At 45.0% G+C, this 20134-nt stretch overlaps 1 protein-coding gene across 6 annotated transcripts in view; it reads right to left on the reverse strand.

Moving 5' to 3' along the window:
- Window positions 1-20134, reverse strand: part of PTK2 (protein tyrosine kinase 2) — a 202993-nt gene that overhangs the window by 42299 nt on the left and 140560 nt on the right. For all 6 annotated transcript variants that reach the window (XM_018563617.1, XM_018563616.1, XM_018563615.1 and 3 more), the window contains 2 exons: window positions 19684-19888; window positions 5702-5813 (listed from right to left, as the gene is read on the reverse strand). In XM_018563617.1, the coding sequence (XP_018419119.1) occupies window positions 5702-5813; window positions 19684-19888 (317 nt within the window). The remainder of the gene's footprint in view (window positions 1-5701; window positions 5814-19683; window positions 19889-20134) is intronic.

A 20134-nucleotide genomic window follows, 5' to 3' on the forward strand; every position in this document is an offset into this window, starting at 1 on the left:
TATATAAAGTCACAAATTTAGCTGGTTCCCTGAGCACTGGCCCCGATATCCTATTTTAGGGTGACTCATTTCCATTGCAGGGTCCTAGGGAGCCACCCTTGTGTGTGCTAGTAAGCTGTGTGTGTCCACAAAACAGGCACAGCAGGGCATGCCACTCCCCTTCTCCAAGCTAGTAGATGGACGGCTGCTGGAGACTGCTCTGTCCCTTGTGATCTAGTGCTGGACAGGAAGTTTAGAGAAGCCGAGCTGAGAGAGTTGGAGCTGTTTGGAAACATGATGACTAAGTGTTTGGGAAAAAATGTAAAGAAATACTATACTGGGCGATGTATGTTTGTTTGATCTGGATTCAAAGATTGAGAGTTTAATGCCTCATTAAATTCCTATGTAAGAGTAATTGTGGCAATATCAACAAAATCAACACAATAAAATGTAACAATATAATAATGCCACTAGAAGCAGCAACATAAACTAAGCATGAATCCTAACGCTGTATACTCGCACAGAAATGTGTACAAGCGTTGATGTAAGACAACCTTAAAGGAGAACTATGAGGGGGGTGTTTTTCACTCACCTCATAGTTCTAGCCGATCTGTGACAATGAGACTGTCACACTTTGGCTCAGTAGATCGGGAGGTGAGCGAACACATACCGGTGTTCGCTCACTTCTCGATCCTGTCACGGCTCTCTGCCGTGACAGGGGAGGGGCTGGATTCCCCCCTCCCTGCTCCGATCCGCCAGCGCTGACTGGCGGAACGGACGGGGGAGGGTACAGCTGGCTCTGCCTCTAGATAGGCAGAGCCAGCTGTCAGTCACGCAGCTGGGCGGATCCAGACATAATTGTTGGGATCCGCTTCAGCTGCGGCGTCTCAGTATACTGGGAGCTACAGCTCGCGGTATACTGAGCTTAGGGTGACGGGAGAACGCTAGTTTGTGTCCTCCCGTTACCCTAAGGAGAACTATGGGGAAAAGCCTTCTCCTTTAACTACGTAATAATGCTGAACTGAAACTTCTGCTAGCGAGGATAAAAAAAAATAAAAGTGTCATGAAATGTTCTCATCATCAATTTCCTCCACATGTAGCAGCGCGGCACACAGAACTTCTGTAGGAACACGGCTCCGAATACACCAAACTATGTCAAACATCAGGACAGCGACTTCCTGAGAGGAAATTCTCAAACTGATAGAATTCTAGAGACTATGAATAAACACAACCAACACCACGAGCAAAGACTTCACATCCAGCGGCAGCTTAATGGAACCTAACTAAAAGTATAGTAAAGTCACATAAGACATTGTTTTAAGATCTGGATAGAGTGGTGAGAGGTTAGAACCACTGTCTGGTTTCTATTGCTGTCAGTGTCCTCGGCCGGGAGTGTCACACTCTCATCAATGTCACTCTGTGAGGTGAAAGGGAAATAATAATAAATCCACTTCTTCATAAAAGGAAAAAATGTGCATTTCTTATTGTTCTGCTTTGAAGCCAGTACAGAACTGCAACCCCGGACGGCAGGTGCAATGCTCTGACTCCTGCAGACCCATCCATGTCTGTACCGAGGTATGGACATACAGCAATATGGACAGAAGGAAGAATGAATGGACTACAAGTGAAGTGACTTCACAGAACTTGTATTCCATTGAGAAGTCCCTCTGATGGGTCATTTCTCCCTTCATAGCTCTTGCCAAAGGATCTGTGAAAAGATGACGGGGCTGTGTGGGCAGTGCCATGCTGAATTAAAGAAATCAACACAAGCCTGCGGGGAGAAGATCCCGGTGATACAGGTAAGGGGGAGTGCAAACTTATGCTGAATTAAAGAACTATGAGGTGAGTGATTTTCACTCATCCTCATAGTTCGAGCCGAAGTGTGACAATTAAACTGTCACACATCGGCTCAATAGATCGGGAAGTGAGAGAACACATACCGTCGCTTGCTCATTTCTCGATCATGTACCTGCAGAGAGCCGTGACTGTCACTCACGGCTCCCTGCCGGGATTCCCCCCCCTCTCCGCTCCCACCCTCCAGCGCTGACTAGCGGAACAGACGGGGGAGGGGGCGGGTACAGCTGGCTCTAGCTGGCCTCTAAATAGGCAGAGCAAGCTGACAATCACACAGCTGGGTGGATCTTGACAGTAATGTCGGGATCCATCCCGGCTGCGGCGGTCTCAGTATACCGCAAGCTGTAGCTCGCTATATACTTAGCTTTGGGTAGAGCCAGCTGTCACTCATGCAGCTGGGTGGATCTCGACAGTAAAGCTGTAGCTTGCTGTATACTGAGCTTAGGGTAACGAGAGGACGCTAGTTTGTGTCCTCCCGTGACCCTTAGGAGAACTATGGGGAAAAGCACTGACCCCATAGTTCTCCTTTAACCACCTCCGGGCCGGCCGTAGTAAAAAAACGGCCGGCCCGAGCTCTCTAGATCTGAGCGGGCGTCTTTAGTAATTTTTCCTAATTATAGTAAAAAATAAAAACCCCAGTGGTGATTAAATACCACCGAAATAAAGCTCTATCTGTCCCCAAAAAATGGTATAAAATTCATTTCAGTACAGCGTTGCATGACGGAATAAACGTCAGTCAAAGTACCGCAGCGCTGAATACTGAAAAATGGCCTGGCCAGGAAGGGGGTCTAAACACCTGGTCTTGAAGTGGTTAAAGAAATCCACACCAGCCTGTGGGGAGAAGAACCCTGGTATACCGGAAATGGGGGAGTGCGATCTGACTATGTTTCTTGTTACACTTCAAATATGGGTATAACATGAAACGTGGTCAGAAAAAGAAACTTAGATTCCAAAGTTTATCTATGGTCAAAAACTAAACTAGTATTTCTATATTGAATTTCCATACATTCTATCCCATGCCTCATATCCAGATCCATCTAGATGTTTGCAAACTTACTTATTGAAGATGTCCATATGATGGATTTCCTCAATGCACTGACACCATTTCACTCAGCCCTGTGAATATTAACTTCCTTGTGTCACCACATCATGCAACTCAACGTCTGAACAATGTAACACCATCACTGCTTGCTGGAAGCAATGCATGATGGGATGTGTAGTGTTAAGAAATGGAGATTGCATCACATCAAGCAGCAGGAAAAGAGATGCAAAGCACACTGGGAATCCAGGAAGTTGTTGGAAGTGATGGGCAGACAGAAGGCGGCACTCACTACATAAAAGGGATTGCATTCAAGTAAGCTTTGATTGCATTAGCAACAACAACTCTAGTATGTATTCATATTACAATGCTGATGTTATAACAGGAAATCCCTCTAATTAGACTCAGATGGCAAAAGCAAAACTGGCAGTGGTTTTAACCCCCCTCCCCCCACCTCTAGCCAACATAAAAAAATAAAAAGAAATTTGGCTTTAGATACACTTTAATTAAAAATAATAACAAAAATGTCCACGATTATAACTCCACTTTTCTGACGCAACCGAAACTGTTGCAATTATAACATTTATTAGCTGCAATGGAAAAACAGAGCTAATAAATGTTACGATCGCAGCGGTATCGGTTGCATCAAAGAGTGGTCTTATATTAGTAATTTCTGTTATTTTTTATAATGACGTTACAGTAAACGGCCGGTGGATTCCACTCGTAATTTCTTTGCTCTTCGTGTAGGTTGTGCTTATTTATAGTTTCTACAATTCTATGAGCTATGAGAATTTCCTCTAAGGAAGCTGCTCTCCTGCTCATCTATGACCAACGGTGGCTGGTCATAGATGTACTTCTTCAAGAGTGATACATGGGCACATACACTGATCAGTCATAACATTCTGACCAACCACCTAATATTGAGCAGGTCCCCCTTTTACTGACCCCGTCCAGACATGGATTCCACTAGACCTCTGAAGGTGTGCTGTGGTATCTGGCACCAAGCTGTCAGTAGCAGATCCTTTATGTCCAGTAAGTTGTGAGGTGATCGGCCTCCATGGATCGGAAATGGTTTTCCAGCACATCCCACAGATGCTCCATTGGGTTGAGATCTTGAGATTTTGGAGGCCAAGTCATCACCTCAAACTCTTTGTTGTGTTCCTCAAACCATTCTTGAACCATTTCTGCAGTGTGGCAGGGCACATTATCCTGCTGAAAGAGGCCACTGCCATCAGGGAATACCGTTTCCATGAAGGGCTGTACTTGGTCAGTAACAATGTTTAGGTGGGTGGTACATGTCAAAGTAACATCCACATTAATGACGGGACCCGAGGTTTCACAGCAGAACATTGCCCAAAGCATCGCACTGCCTCCGCCGGCTTGTCTTCTTTCCATAGTGCATCCTGGTGCCATCTCTTCCCCAGGTAAGTGACACACACGCACCCGGCCATCACCATTATGTAAAAGAAAAAACGTGATTCATCAGACCAGGCCACCTTCTTCCATTCCTCTGTGGTCCAACTCTGATGCTCATGTGCCCATTGTAGGCACTTTTGGCAGTGGACACAGGTTAGCATGGGCACCCTGACCTGTCTGCGGCTACGTGGCCCCATACACTACAAACTGTGATGCTCGGTGTGTTCAGACACCTTTCTATCAAAATCAGCATGGACTTTTTAGCAATTTGAGCTCCAGTAGCTCTTCTATTGGATTAGAATACATGGGCAAGCCTTCCCTCCCCATGTGCATTAACGAGCCTTGGCAGCCCATGACCCTGTCGCCAGTTCACCGGTTTTCCTTCTTTAGACCACTTTTGGTTGATCCTGACCACTACAGACGTGGAACATCCCACACAAGCTGCAGTTTTGGAGTTGCTCTGACCCAGTCGTCTAGACATCACAGTTTGTCCCTGACATAAACGTCAGGGACAAAATGTTCACTTGCTGCCTAATATATTGCCCCCCCCCCCTCACTGCCATTGTAATATATCCCACCCCCCCTCACTTCCAGGTGCCATTGTAATATATCCCACCCCATGTTAAAGCTGAACTCTAGGCACACAAGCGCTGCGCCCATTATGAGGGGTTTCCACCATCCCTTCACTGAGTTCCTGGCTCTGCACAACTGCTGTACCCCATTATGAGGGGCTCCCACCATCCCTGTGCTGAGTTCCCAGGTCTGTACACCTCCTGTGCCCACTATGAGGGGTTCCTACCATCCCTGTGTTGAATTTCCAGGTTTGCACGCATGCTATGCCCATTATGAGGGGTTCTACCAACCCTGTGCTGAGTTCCCTGGCCTACCGACCTGCTGTTCCCATTATGATGGGGGCTCCCATCATCCCTATGCTGAGCTCCTGGCTCTGCACACCTGCTATGCTCATTATAATGCGTTCCCTCCATTCCTACTGGATAACATAACATTCATTTTATATTAATGAGAATGTTACAGGAGGAGTTGGAACACACCAATGTGGGCAGGAACATAGAAAATTCCCTATTGGACATGAGAAGAGTTGAGATTTATGGCAGGGAGATATCGCTGTTGAAGCATCCAGGGCATAACAGTAGTAAGGAGTGGACTCCCCCTATAGCTTAAACGACACATCTAGATGGACTTGACTTAAAGCATACTATCCCTATTACAGCTCACAAGAAAAAAATCTAGATGCACATGGACACAATTCAAAACAGCATACCAAAAAACTAGCAAAAGAAACCCACTCCTTCGTTTATCCCCCAACATGCTCTTATGAGCGGTGACATTTTAAATGCAATCATGCACAATGGCAGCACAGCAACATTTGAGGACAAGTCAACATCTACTAACCTTCGGTGGAGCCTCGTCTGAACCCGCGGAGTCCCAGGACACAGTCACTTGTCTCCTGGACTCCATTCTCATCCGCTCCTCTTGCTGAATCTTCTCCTCTTCTAGGATCGTACTGCAAAGAGAGAGGACAGGCGTGCTGAGTGTCAGACTCTCAACAAGACACAGTGGAGATATCTTCTATGCGTGTCATTTCAGCTGTCACTGTGTTTCCCCCCTTGCACAAAGGAAAGGCTATATTTCCATCACAGACTAATCCTCCAGCAGACCCGCAACACAAGTTAAATTGGAAGCTTGTTTACTACAAGATAAAGTATTGCTGCACAAAGCAGCGACAGAAATTTAACATCCTACCATAGGAATGCAGCAAAAACTGCGAACCTGGAACTGAATTTATTTTTTTAAATCAGATTTTATTTTGCAAAAACTTTTTTAATTTACAACATTTTCTTGGCATACAAAAAGACAAACAAATATGCATTTCTGAACACTGCTCAAGATCAAACAAAAGTCTGAAGGGTACGATGCTGAGCACCTCAGTGTTCCAGTTCCTATGTTAGAAGAGTTACCAAGACAAAGAGTCCAAAATCACACAATGGGCAATCTGTAAAGTCCCTGGACACCCACAATGTGCATTGGAGAGAGAGAAGCTATGCAAAAGGACTAACCAATGCCTTGACCCAGCGGGACCACATTTGGTCAAATTACCGCAGGGCAAAATGTTAGTTTTATCAAATGATTTTTTTTCCTATTTCTTTCACGGTTCCATTCCTTAATGGAGGCGGGAACCACAAAGACCCAATTTTAACAGCTAACTATAGGGTAAAGTTTTTATCGTATAGTTCTCTTTAGGGTCATGGGAGGACATTTATGAAGCTAGTGACCCAAAGCTCATTATATAGCGGCCTATTTTCAATTACATGATGAGAGCACCGCAGCTGGGACGGATCCTGACAATACTGTCGAGGTCCACCCAGCTGGCTGATTGACAGCGGGCTCTGCCTATCTAGAGGCAGAGCCAGCTGTGCCCGCCCCCTTCCCCATCCGTTCCTCCAGTCAGATCTGGATGATCGGAGAGGGGGGAATCCATGCAGGGAGCCATGACAGACAGTCACTGCTCTGCAGGGAGATGATAGAAGGAGGGAACACCCCAAAATCTTGTCCTGACAGTTTACATGTTAGTGCAAATAAAGTATCATGGACCGTACTCAACTGTATGTCCAGCCAAAAACTATTTCCTTTATTCTTGGATAGAGTGGTGAAGGGTAGAACCCTTGTTGGTTTCACTGCTACCTGGGACTCCATTAGAGAGCTTTCCTTTGCTTTCTGTCCAGGTGACAACAGTTTTACCAGACAGGAAAGGAGGGAAAATCTCCAACAGGGACAACAATACCAAGCTGATGGGGCTCCTAGTCCCCTACTCCATGGGAGGGGGAAGAAAAAAACCATGTAGATTTTTGCCTGTATTGCTGTTCGATATTTACCTTCACTGATGAGACAGTTGTCACTGGGAAGGAAGTGAGGGGAAATCTCTGTAATGGAGCTGGAGATAGCAGTAAAAAGTGAGGGGTCTGAAAGCTTTAACCTTGAAGCCATAGAAACATGTTCTTGTTAAAAGCTCAACCCAGTCTCAATATATTTCTATAGGCTGCCAGGTTGTTAGCCATTTGTTGACACTTGTGTTACCCATAATGTTGCCCAAATGTTGACGCTTGTGTTACCCATAATGTTGCCCAATTGTTGACGCTTGTGTTACCCATAATGTTGCCCATTTGTTGACGCTTGTGTTACCCATAATGTTACAAATGACGATTCTGCGGCGCTAAGCGTCATTTATATTCTTGGGACTTTTTGGTCTTTATTGTGGCAGCTTCATCACCCATATTAGCAGTTTATTATCTATAAGTGCCGATCATTAGATTCAACAATTACCCATAATGTTACCCATTTGTTGATGCTTTTCATGCATTGAGAAAATAACTAGAGTTTTATGGATATATACAGAGATCATTTATACTGTGCTCTGTGACCAAAGAACAAAAAGGTCATATATTGCAACTTATCAGTTCTTAGATGTGGTGGCTGCATTAGTTTTCTATTACCAGGCTCAGTTCTATTATTTTTACTTTGTTGATCCTGCCAGTTACACATTCCTTGTTCTAGGGTGACAACACTGTACAGTAGCTATAAAGGGAGTAGCGCTGTCCCCCTAGGACAAATGTGTTGGGAGTACACAACAACCACAGCCCTCTTCATAACATAAGGGGGAGGTGTTCTGCAGTCTACTGAGAGAACTGGAAGGGCTGATAAGGCTGCTTACGTTAACATTACAGAGTACAGAAGACAAAGGTGGATTTCTGGGCAGGATCAACAGGTACTTTTTTGCACTTACTGAACAGATCTAATAGAAAACTTTCAATAGTATACTTAACGTGTCAAAAGGAAGAAAACAGAAGTTCAATGATAGGGATGACATAAACTTTAAGTTTTAAGGCCAGAGAAAGCCAGACATATTGTGTTTTCAGCAATGCATGTCTATATACAATGCCTGGCCAAACAAAGTGCCACAGATGTGAATATTACATTGGACCGCCTTTAGCTTTGATTACGGCACACATTCACCGTGACATCGTTTCTATAAGCTTATGAAATGTCACAACATTCATTTCCATCCAGAGTTGCATTCATTTATCAGCGAGATCTTGTAGTGATGATGGGAGAGTCGGAGCACTGTGTAAAGTCTTCTCCAGCACATCACAAAGATTCTCAATGGGGTTAAGTTCTGGACTCTGTGGTGGCCAATCCATGTGTGACAATGATGTCTCATGTTCCCTGAGCCACTCTTTCCAATCTGAGCCCGATGAATCCTGACATTGTCATCTAGGAATATGTCCAATGTGCCATCAGGGGGGAAAAAAAACCATTGATGGAAAAACCTGATCATTCCGTATACTCAGGGGGGCAGCTGACCTCATTTGTTGGGCACATACCGTGTTTCCCCGAAAATAAGACACTGTCTTATATTTTTTTTGGCTCAAAAAACACACTAGGTCTTATTTTTGGGGTAGGTCTTATTTTTTTTTTAATGTACAACAATCCACACTTATTCATGTACAAAAATATCGTGATCAGGGCAATCAGGGGTGCCGTACCTTTCCAAGAGCAATTTGCTAACTAATCACTGGCCAGAATGAGGGAAGCGCGCTTTCACTATCGATTCCTCACAGGCGGAGTGCATTTGGTATCACTCCGCCTGTGACAGGAGCCGGCGCTATAGAGGAAGCATTGGCTTATGCAGCTCTGCTCCCTCCGCTGCCGCCTCACTTCCTCTAGCGCTGGCTTCGTTGGCACTGCTGATTCTCTCCCGCCACTCTTCAAGTTCCCCCTTATGCCACCACCAGCCCTGGGAATAGTCACAACTAGGTCTTATTTTCGGGGTAGGTCTTATATTTTAGCAATTCCCAAAAATAGTACTAGGTCTTATTTTCAGGGTAGGTCTTATTTTTGAGGAAACAGGGTAACATTGCTGAACCTACACCTGACTAACTGAAGCAACCCCAGATCATAACACTTATCCAATGCAAGGCTCTGACCTATTTGCTTAGCTAAATCCAGATGGTGACTTTTTTTTTTTTTGTGGCCAGGCAGTGTATTACTCTCTATACGTTACCATCCAGGAACGACTGTATATGGTCAAGAATATATACATGCGGCACAGGCTCCATTACTGATGAGACTGGAGATACAAAGCCCCAGGAATGTCAGAAATGTCATGTGTAAGGTTACAAATATTCAGGATAACTTCATAATATACATCTAACACTCTAAAAATAGGAGCTCGTCTAGAAAGAGGATTTTTGTGTTGCTCTCATTATTTGAAATCTTAGGGAACTTATGAAATTAGTTGGCGAAGTGTAAACAAAGAAATGTGATGAATATAAACCAGAGATATTGAAGTGGCTGGCCGGATAGGAGGAACATAAAGATCAAGCACATGTCTCCAGGCAGAGGGAAAATGGCATGCTCTGTGTGCGATGCTGTAGAGGTTAAATGCATGTAAAGTCAAAGCAAGGTTCCGTTACGTAGACGACATTTTTGTGATCGATGAGTTTGTCTTTTTTCCCCCTTAATTCACTACATCCAAATTTGGGTTTATCTAGTCTCTTTTTTTTTTAAAATGTATAACAGTTTATTAAATAACAATACAAACACATAAGTTAAAATGTTATGCATGTGTCTTGCTCCAGCATGAACAGGACACATGCTAAAGCAAGACAAATGCACAAATTATTATTTTTTTTTAAATCTTACGTTTATTGAACAAAAGTAAGTTCCGACATATAAAGTGATCGTTAAGGTCTGCACGCAGGCAGCCAGCTATTCAACATCAATTAAAAATAGCATCAACACCGCAGGCGAGAAAGCATGCATCAAGGCACAGTAGCATAGTAATATATTCTGATTATATAGTCTCTTTTAAGTCACCTGTTGCCTTCATTGATGCCAGCGTCTGTTGGCCAGGAAAATAGGATTTTCACTAATCCTACAGACAGGTAAAGCCACCTTGCACTTTTCTAGCACGCAACCTAAACATTTAACTGTCTTAATTTGTATTTATTACAGATATTTATATAGTGCCGACAATTTATGGAGCACTTTTGCATATTGTACATTCACATCGGTCCCTGCCTGCCCTTAAGGAGCTTACAATCTAATTTCCATATCTTACAAGCATACTAGTGCCAAATTAGACAGGAAACACTTCACCCACCAGCATGTATCCACAGGACTTGCTGAGGTTTAGAAGGTACAGATTGATCACATGTGTGACAGGTTTTTGGAGCGCTGTCATGCCAAGACAGTCCTTACTAAAGCTATGTCACCAGCCCATGCAAGGGCCAATCAACTTAACTGAGGCTAGACAAAATACTGGCATCCCGTTCAAACCTACAACTCATTGTCTGAGTGAATAAGGAATGTTACCAGCAGACACTGTCACATCCTTGCAGGCCACAGAGAACGGAGTCCAGAGGTCAGGAATCCTCCACTTGATACTTACAAAAGAATGAAAAACCTGATTCACTAATCATAGCTCACCTCAAAAGACAAACATCGTTTTCTATTTCTAGTACAAATAAAAGGGATGTTACAAATGTCAAAATTGCCACATGCGTAATGCAATATGTGGTTCTACTTTGCCCATTAACGCGCAATGGTTTTGATTAAAGGATACATCAGAATGATAGTTGTAACACAGATTTATGTCTATGTACTATTTATTATTATAGTGAAATGTCCATGTTCTCTGTATTAAAGGGGGAACGAGGGATCCGGTCCTTGTTAAAGGAGAACTGTGGGATGAGTAAAATAGACTCATGCCCATAGTTGGAGCCGACATGTGACACCGCAGCCGCCTCTTTTAGGTGGCCTATCCCAGGGGTGGGCAACTCCAGCCCTCCAGCTGTTGTAGAACTACAAGTCCCATGAGACACTGCAAGACTGACAGTTACGGCCATGACTCCCAGAGACAAATGCATGATGGGATGTGCAGTTTCACCACAGCTGGAGGGCCATTGTTTGCCCACCCCTGCCCTACATTCTACTTTCAACTTGTCAATCCAAAATGTAAATGTTCCCGGAACAGCAATAGTGGAGTAATCGTCCAACAGGGACACCTGTTCTGGGGAGTCTAAAGGTGCCCATTGACCTTACGATAATCGTATGCGATCGCGTTTTCGTCCGATAATCGCAAGGTGTATGGGCAGTATACAACCGCAAATACTGTACAATCGTACGACTTTTGACTTTCAAGCATGTTTGAAAACTTTGGTCGATCGTATGATTATTGCAAGGTTAGTGGCGTTTCCGTACGTCAAAAATCGTACGATCTACACTGCTCATGCGCCAACGAAGATACGTGCGGTTGATTACCGCAATTCGTCCAGGTGCTTTTCTTTAATTGCGGCTAATTGAACCTTGCGATAATCGGGGCATAAAGGGGACGCCGTACGACAATCATACGACGGTTCGATCATCGGACGAAAAGTGTCGTCCGATAATCGTAAGGTGTATGGCCACCTTGATGCTGGCCATACACCAATCAATTTTTTTTTGTTCAATCCGCAATCGAGGAATTGCCACGGTTTGCATTGTATTCTGACAGGTGTCGGCGATACCCGATCAGAACGGGCAGCTCACTGGCTGCTGGCTCTGATTGTACGAAGATTTTCCATCTGGGTCCTTCATCAGCTGATCGAGCCATGCTGGCTGAAAGGGAGCCGGCAGCCTCACACACTGTGAGAATTTCGTCCGGTACATTAAAAAAAGTCCGAAATTTGGCCAGTGTATGGGCACCTTTAAAGAGAGGAAGGAAACCTCAACTCCGGCTGTGGTAGAAATACAATTTCCATGATGCATTGCAAGACTCTCACAGTCCCTTGTGTGACTGCCTGAAGCATAATGGGATCTGTAGTTTCAGCACAGTTGGAGTACTGAGGTGGCCTACCCCTGGTCTAAGAGGATATATCCTCTCCTGAAGCAAAGGGAGATCCCCCAAACGAGGAGAAAAACGATGGGCTTGAAAGCGTATTTCCATTTTTGCAACAATATTGGGATAACCATTTTTTTTTAAATTTATTTTTAGATATAATGTGTGAAAAAAACCACAAACAGATAAAGGGGGATTCTCAAATTTGTCTGCAGAAGTGGAAATACTCCTTAACCCTTCCCTGTTCTATCCAAAGCTAAAATAAAACTGTCTCAGCTTTAGATATACTTTCCGTTACAACTAAGCAAGTAAAAAAATGCAGATTTGGAAAAGGATACCAATCAAGAGTATAGTGTTCTCCAACCTTAGTGAAACTACATGTCCCAGCATGCCCTGCAGGACACATGGGAATAATATAGCTCCATCACAGCTGCAGAGTAACAAAGTTCCCCAGAACCTTTTTCTAAAACAGAACAGAATCTTTAGATGTAACTTACCTAAGTCGTGCACAAGGCTAACCGGAATTGGTGCTCAGCAGCCGGCGAGCTGCCGCCTCCTCGCTCTGCTATGTGGATTGTTAATGTTGGACCGCTGCCATCATCTCAGACACCAAAAGGAAATTAAAAGTCAGCGGAGATTCCGAAGCAAGCTTCTCGGGGCAGCGGTACAGCACAGATCTGCTCCAACGCCGCGCCGTGCGCCTCCTGTACTGTCCGAGCGTGCGGCAATTCTCCAGAAATGAATAGTTTTTCCCATATTACTCACTCGCACAGGAAAAAGACGGCACAACTTTCACTTCCCCTCTATAAAGGCTGGTATAGGCGAGCGGGAGAGCGGGATCCAATCCGCCAGCATCTCAGCGAGGAAAATAAAGAGAGCCAGCCGCCCCGGCTGTAAAAATAACATTGCATGTTTCAGATGCCTTGTAGATTTCCTTAACAACAAAGCCCCGGCTCAGATGTGTATCTTAGGGTATCGCTTTTATGCAGAGCAGGATTTATTAACCCTTCTGGTGCCGTGGTCTTGCATGTAAAACCTTATCTACTCTGAAAGCTGAAATTGTACAAAATTAGAATATCCATTGGGATACAGGCAGGTAGCCCTCGGAAACGTGTGTTTGGCACACATTTTTTTTTACAGCGAATCGCGGTAAAAACGCGTGGCATTCGATACGCCTGGGTGTGAACCCAGCCCAAGTCTGAAGCCAACAGCTTTTTCTCCATTCAGATCGGCTTGTTACAAGTTACACAGCGGGGAAAGCCTCCCCGCTGTGTAACCTGTCATGGACGGAGCGCTGCTTGTTAATTACAGGTAGCGCTGCATCCGGCTTTTGACAGGTAGTTAGATTACACAGCAGCAGGCTTCCCCACTGCTTGTGTAACCTAACTTGGTGAGGCAAGAGCTGTCACAGCCTCTACTCTTTGTTAGAGGTTTGAGCTCTGTGGATGGCTTGGACCAATGGCAAAGCGCCATTGGTCCAAGCTGTCCAATCAAAATAAAAACAGCGAGGACATTGATGCCTCCCCAGTTACAGAGCTGGCTGATGGTTGGGCTTCAGCAGGACAGGGCTGAGCTATGGCGGGCTGGGGAATGCCTCACCCAGCTGAAGAAGGCACGGCACATCACTGATACACAATAGACCACATTGAAAGTCTCCCTTTTTTGACCAGGTCAGGCAATTACAATACATGGCCATCTAGAGACAGTCTGAAAGCAAAAAGCTACTGCCATGCTCTCAAAAATACAAACTGCAGACCTAGAGCTCTTCAATCACCGGGTAGTGCGAGTTTTCTGACTGTGGAGCTCTAGATCTGACAAACAGGGGGCATTGTAGGCCTTCTGCAGAGAGACCACTGCTTCCTCACAAAAGAGCAAGGGTACTTCTCTGCAGCATGCTGGCAGGGCACAGGATTCTGTCTGCGGTGGCCACTTTCTAAAGAAAACTAAATTTCAGACTATGCACCTGAATGTATTAAGCAAATCATGAAGCACAGCATGTATGTACAACAATTATATATTACTGTTTACTTTTACATTCAGGCAAAAAAATATAATACATACCTAAAACTTTAAAAACATCACAGATTCAAAAACAGAGAAAGAACTGATCATGCAATTACTGTGACAATTACAGTGACCCTAGTGGGTAGGGGGTCAGAAAAATTGGCAAAAAAAAGGAACTAACCATGGAAGAAGGCAGCTTTATACATACCTGTCTGTTAAAGGAGAACTATGAGGTGAGTGCTCTTCACTCACCTCATAGTTCTAGCCAACCTGTGACAATGAGACTGTCACAGGTCGCTCAGTAGATCGGGAGGTGAGCGAACATATATAACGGCGTTCGCTCACCTCTCGATCCTGTCACGGCTCTCTGCCGTGACAGGGGGAGGGGCTGGATTCCCCTCTCCCCGCTCCGATCTGCCAGCGCTGACTGGCGGAACGGACGGGGGAGGGGGCGGGTACAGCTGGCTCTGCCTCTAGATAGGCAGAGTCCGCTGTCACTCACGCAGCTGGGCGGATCCCGTCATCTACGTCGGGATCCGCTCCGGCTGCGGCGTCTCAGTATACCGCGAGCTGTAGCTCGCGATATACTGAGCTTAGGGTAACGGGAGGACGCTAGTTTTTGTCCTCCCGTTACCCTAAGGAGAACTATGGGGAAAAATACTGACCCCATAGTTCTCCTTTAACTTGTCTGCTAAAACTCTATTCGGTAGCAGAGCTCCCGGCACTGATTCGATCGCATACTGCTGGGTGCATGAAGGAACATCTCCTGCTGGCTGCTGTGGTTCCTCCCAATGACCCCTACTTCACTATTATGTCCTGAAATGACTAGGGGTCAGCAGGGTGAACCACAGTGACCAGCCAGGTGACCCAAAACGTGACCATCCTGAGGCGCTAAATTGGATCACAGTCAGGAGCTCTGATACACAGAGAAGTTTTAGCAAATGGACAGGTATGAGTAGCTCTGTTTTGCTTTCAGGTTAGTGCCTAGTTTAGTTTTTTTCACCCACCCCCCCTTCCCCAACAAGGTCACTTGAAATATCAGGCTCCAATAAAATTATTGTGCTCCGTTATAAAACCAAAATAGTTTTATTTAAAAAAAAAAAAAAACTAATTTCAGGAAAAATCTGTAAAATAAATGTTTTCTCTCAGTCCTTGTAAGAAGCTGCCCCGGCAGTGAAAGGGTGCCGAGGTCGGCCTGTATGCACGGCACATATAAATAACTTGTGTTTTCACACTGGGGGAGGAGACCGGCCCATACATGGACCCCGGAGCCATGGGAGTCCCATGGCCTTTCCTCTCCAGCTGCTGAATAACTTGGAGCGGAGGCACACAATAATATCCAGCAGGGCAAAGTCTCACACTGTGACATATTTTCCCAAACTGAGTATTTTTTGCAGCGCAAAGAAAAAAAACCAAAAAAAAACTTGAAAACTTTGAAAAAATAGTTTGACAAAGTAAAAAAAAAAAAAATCCCTTTGTGCATCAGACATGAAATTGGTAAAGTAGAAATAGTCTCCTCCTACTCTTTGTAGCGGATGATAACTTGAATACGATGGTACTTTCTTACATCTCTGAGGGCCTGTTCACACGACGTCCGTTTTCTGTGCTGACCTGATCCGTACGATCCTGCACTAAATATGCATCCCAATGTATCCCTATGTGTTTTATGGGCTACAGTTCTCACGTGCGCAGTCCGTTCAGGTTACGACAGAAAAAATACTGCATGTCACACTTTGTACGGTCAGGAAACGCAAAACGCGTCAAAAACGCACTGCACCTAACATACTGACAGCCCCACTAGCAGTAGATATAGGCAAAAAAAAACCGGAGGGTTTAGAACCCCTTTAATTCTACTGGCAAGTTCAAAAGCAAATTGCATATCACATCTTAACATTTCTGTGCTTTTACCTGCAATTTTGTAAGTTGGTGACAGGGTCTCTTTAATGCTACCTGTACGGCATTGACAGTTCATGGATTTATGTAACTTGTTATATGGAGAGCTCTTACAGACACAGAAAACCAAACAACTTCAAATCTAGTGGCTGAAATGTCTACATATTTGTGAAACCAGCATGGAATGTTTGCCAGCTGCTTTTTTCCCCAAGAACTCAGACAAACGCGGTAATTGAAAGATCAAAAACAGACAAGCGAATCGTCAGACAAGACGTCCGTCCGAGGCAGGAGACGAGAAGAGCCTCCGTCACAGAGGTCTCATTGATAATGGGACACTGGATGCCACCAAAACCCATGGCCTGAGCACAGGGCGCACATTGAAGATAACGCTGTTATGGAGAATCTGGAACACCAGAACCATTCTTCAGGCAATAACAGTCACGGGTTCTGCATCTTTCCCAATGACATGAGAGGACTTTGTACCATTAATTTGGTTTTTGAATAAAAATGAAAAAAACTGATTACGTGGATCCCTAGCTCTGGTCTATAGTCTACATGCTGTACAAAGAAACAGAAGAAGTCGTCAATGGCACACCAGTTCCCGTTCCATCTTTATTGACGTTGGATGATCATAACATCACATTAAAAGGCAATGTTTTGGAACCAAACAGGATCCTTCATCAGGTATACAAAGTGACACCACACTGCCTGATGAATTTCCTAAAACTGAATGACATTCTGTCAATGAAATGAAGCTTCTGGTTTTTAAAAAAAAGCAGCACATGGAAACAAAGAATCATTTAACTTCCTGTCTCACCAGGCTTGCTCAATGCCTCATTTTCCCGGCTCATTATATTATAAGGTGGGAAAGTACTCGCTGTATAGTTTGTGTGTACCACTCCTAGGATACTCATGTCACGCATTTCAGGAGGCTTCGGGGTACCCTACAGTACGGTCTTGTTCACACCTAGGCGTATTGCATATGCGCGACCGTCGCACGTTTTTTTTACCGCGATTCGCGGTAAAAAAGTTGCGCGACCGTCGCGCGTTTCCGAAGGCTACTTGGCCTGTACCTGTACCTTTTCAGGCGTGGGACGTTTTGTAGCGCGTTAGGGACGGACGGAAATACGCCAAGGTGGGAACGAGACCATTGAATACAATGGGATTTATATTTTTGAGCGTTTTGTAGAGCGTTCGTCGAGCGTAGAACGCGCTACAAAACGTTCAGGTGTGAACGAGGGCTAAGGGGGCCAGCTGCAAGAATCCAGAAAGAGACAGCCGGCTCCTGTTGATGTCAGAAAAGAAGATGGCGGCACAGGAGCAGCAGTGGAGTGACAGATCCCTACAGAAAACCTATGGACTTGCTGGTTAGGGGGGAAGTTGGTTAGGCTTAGAATCTATTTTGTTTTTGTGTTCAAAAACTCAATTTTGCTCTAAAAGACAGAAAGGAATTTGAACTTGTGACACATTAAAAAAAACAACTCTGGCACCAGTGGTGTCAAAAGGAGGGTGCGGCCGGCACCCGGGTGTCACCATTGCAGGGGTGACACCAAAATGACTGGCAGTCATTTTGGTGTCACACTCTCTAAAAAGTTGGGCATTCGGTCATGTACCGAGAGCCCGACAGTGTCAGGAGAGAGGAGGGGACCCGACGGCATACCTCATCCCGCTGGGTGAACGTCCCCTCCTCTCTCTGCCGCCGTCCATCACCAAGATGGCCACCAGCAGGGAGCAATCAGATGGTCGCGCACGTCATCGCGCACGCGCAATGTGACATCATGCACAAATGGCGACGCAGCGGGGTGTCACCTGGTCTAGGGACCGGGTGACACCCAGCCTTGGGACGCCAACCAGCTTGAACTTCAACCAGGGGTGCGGAATTCCTATCGCCCGACGCCAGGGACATGTAGTTTTTTTGTACATTTAGCTCTGCTCTGGACAAGTAGAGCTAAATGTACCGTATACCGTTTATACAAGTGATATGAACAGATCACTTGTATCAAACGAGCAGAGATCTTGTCCGCCCCCCGCCGTGGTTTTCGGGATCCCCCGCTCTTCTGGGGGACCCGGGACCGCGGCATATGAGCTCAGCATGGAGAGTGGGGAGCAGAGCCAAGAACGTTTTAGCAAAAATCTAGTTTAGATTTAAAAGGAACATTCTAGTCTTTTTTTCTTTGTAGATTTTTGCTACAAAGAGTACTAAATTACATCAAATTTGGGAGTGACTTTGTGGTTTTGGACAATTAACCATCTCATTGCTGTGACAAATAACTACATTTTATTGGATAAATTGTATTTCCGTGCCTACCCTGGGATGTGTCTCTTGAATTATGCTAATGTTGCTTTGCTTTAAAAACTCATGTAAGCTATTGTGACGTTACAGAATCTTATCTTGACACCCTGCCCAATAAGTATTGATTAAACTTTGCTTATGACAAGCACACGAATCTCTGTTCCTGGTAATCGCGGGGTCTGGTATTCCTGCCAGGACACTGGCTGTGTGAGTTTGGCTTTTTTTGTGTATTACCCAATGAAAAATAAGTGAGAAGAGGAATAGGGGGAAGTGAAGTTCCTCTTTAAAAAGTTATACATTACCAAAAAAATTAAAAACACCACCAACAAAACATGACGTGTATTTTCAAATGCAGCTAATCTGAATATTGGAATCTGTTTTAATACAAACCTCCTAAAATGCACATTATGACTCAGAATGGGAGAGAGAGGGACAGAGCAGTGAGCCAATCGGCTACTACTTCATTGGACAGTGCTGTCAAACATTTTGAGCTTGCTGACAGCAAGATAACATGTGTGTTTTTTTTCTCCTTCTCCTACACTGTCCAATCTACAGCCTGCAAGTTGCTCCTTGACCGGAGCAAAGCTGTTCTGCTTTACTGCACTGGAGGTCAGGGACCTGGTCATGTAGCGTGGAAAAGGTATGTGAATTACAAGATTGCAGGTAAGACGTTGCACATGCCATTTGCCTATAGTTCAGCTTTAGGCTGGGTTCACACCATTTTCCGGACCAGATCTGGAAGGCAGTGCATTGCGTTTTTGGCGCGTTTTTACCGCAATTTTATTTTTTTGCTTCAAATGGTCTTACAGGTGCGTTCCATGCATTTTTTATGCATTTCTATGTGTTCCAGTGCATTCCAGACCAGATAAAATGAGACATGCAGTATTCTTCTGGTCTGGAACGGACTGCGCTGGTGGGAACAGAGGCCAGAAATAGCAAAGGGATACACTAGGATGCACTTTGGGTCCGGAAACAATCTGGTCTGGAGGTGATCCGGACATGGTGTGAATGGGCCCTCAAGAAAGATATTTCTGTACTCCAAGTTGTCTTGGCGGCCCTGGGAAAAGACAGCGCTCTCTACACAGGGTCTTGTTCAGTCCAGGGAACAACTTCAACAGAAATACAGACCTCTGCTGGAGGACAGGAAGACACAAAGCAGCAAAGACAGCTAGAGAGGCTGAGTAAATGCTGGAGTGTTAAGAGTCAGGAGATTAAGAACCATCTATGGGCAGCAAACCCATTCCTTCAATATATAATATTCTGATCATAAGTCTGTAAAGAGAAAAAAAGATGCCAGCAGGGCCTCACCTCAGTTGTGCTTTGAGTTCGGTAAACCGCGGTCGCCGGCTGGGGTCATACGCCCAACACTTGGTCATAAGGCTGTAGAGTGTGGGGGGGCAGTTGGCTGGCATCGGCAAGCGCTCGCCGTTCTCTATCCGACCAATCACATCATTGTTCTTCACCCCCTGGAAAGGCTTCACTCCGTACATTAAGATTTCCCACATGCACACACCTGGAAATATACAAACTGAATGATAAATTATATCGGTGCCAATACCTAGTAGTTGGGCGAGTACTCGTACTCGCCCAAACGCTCTCGATACTTATCCCGGGACTGGAACTTCCGGTATCTAGAAGCCGGGTGGCGAGTCATTACATGCTGCATGGCTTCCTGATTGGCCAGGAAGCTGGCTCCATGCTCCCTAATCACCAGGGAGAATGGAGCTGGCTTTGCAGTCAATCAGGAAGACGGGGGGGG

Source organism: Nanorana parkeri, unplaced genomic scaffold (genome assembly GCF_000935625.1).
Source record: "Nanorana parkeri isolate BGI_ZX_2015 unplaced genomic scaffold, ASM93562v1 scaffold680, whole genome shotgun sequence".
Lineage (NCBI taxonomy): Eukaryota > Metazoa > Chordata > Amphibia > Anura > Dicroglossidae > Nanorana > Nanorana parkeri.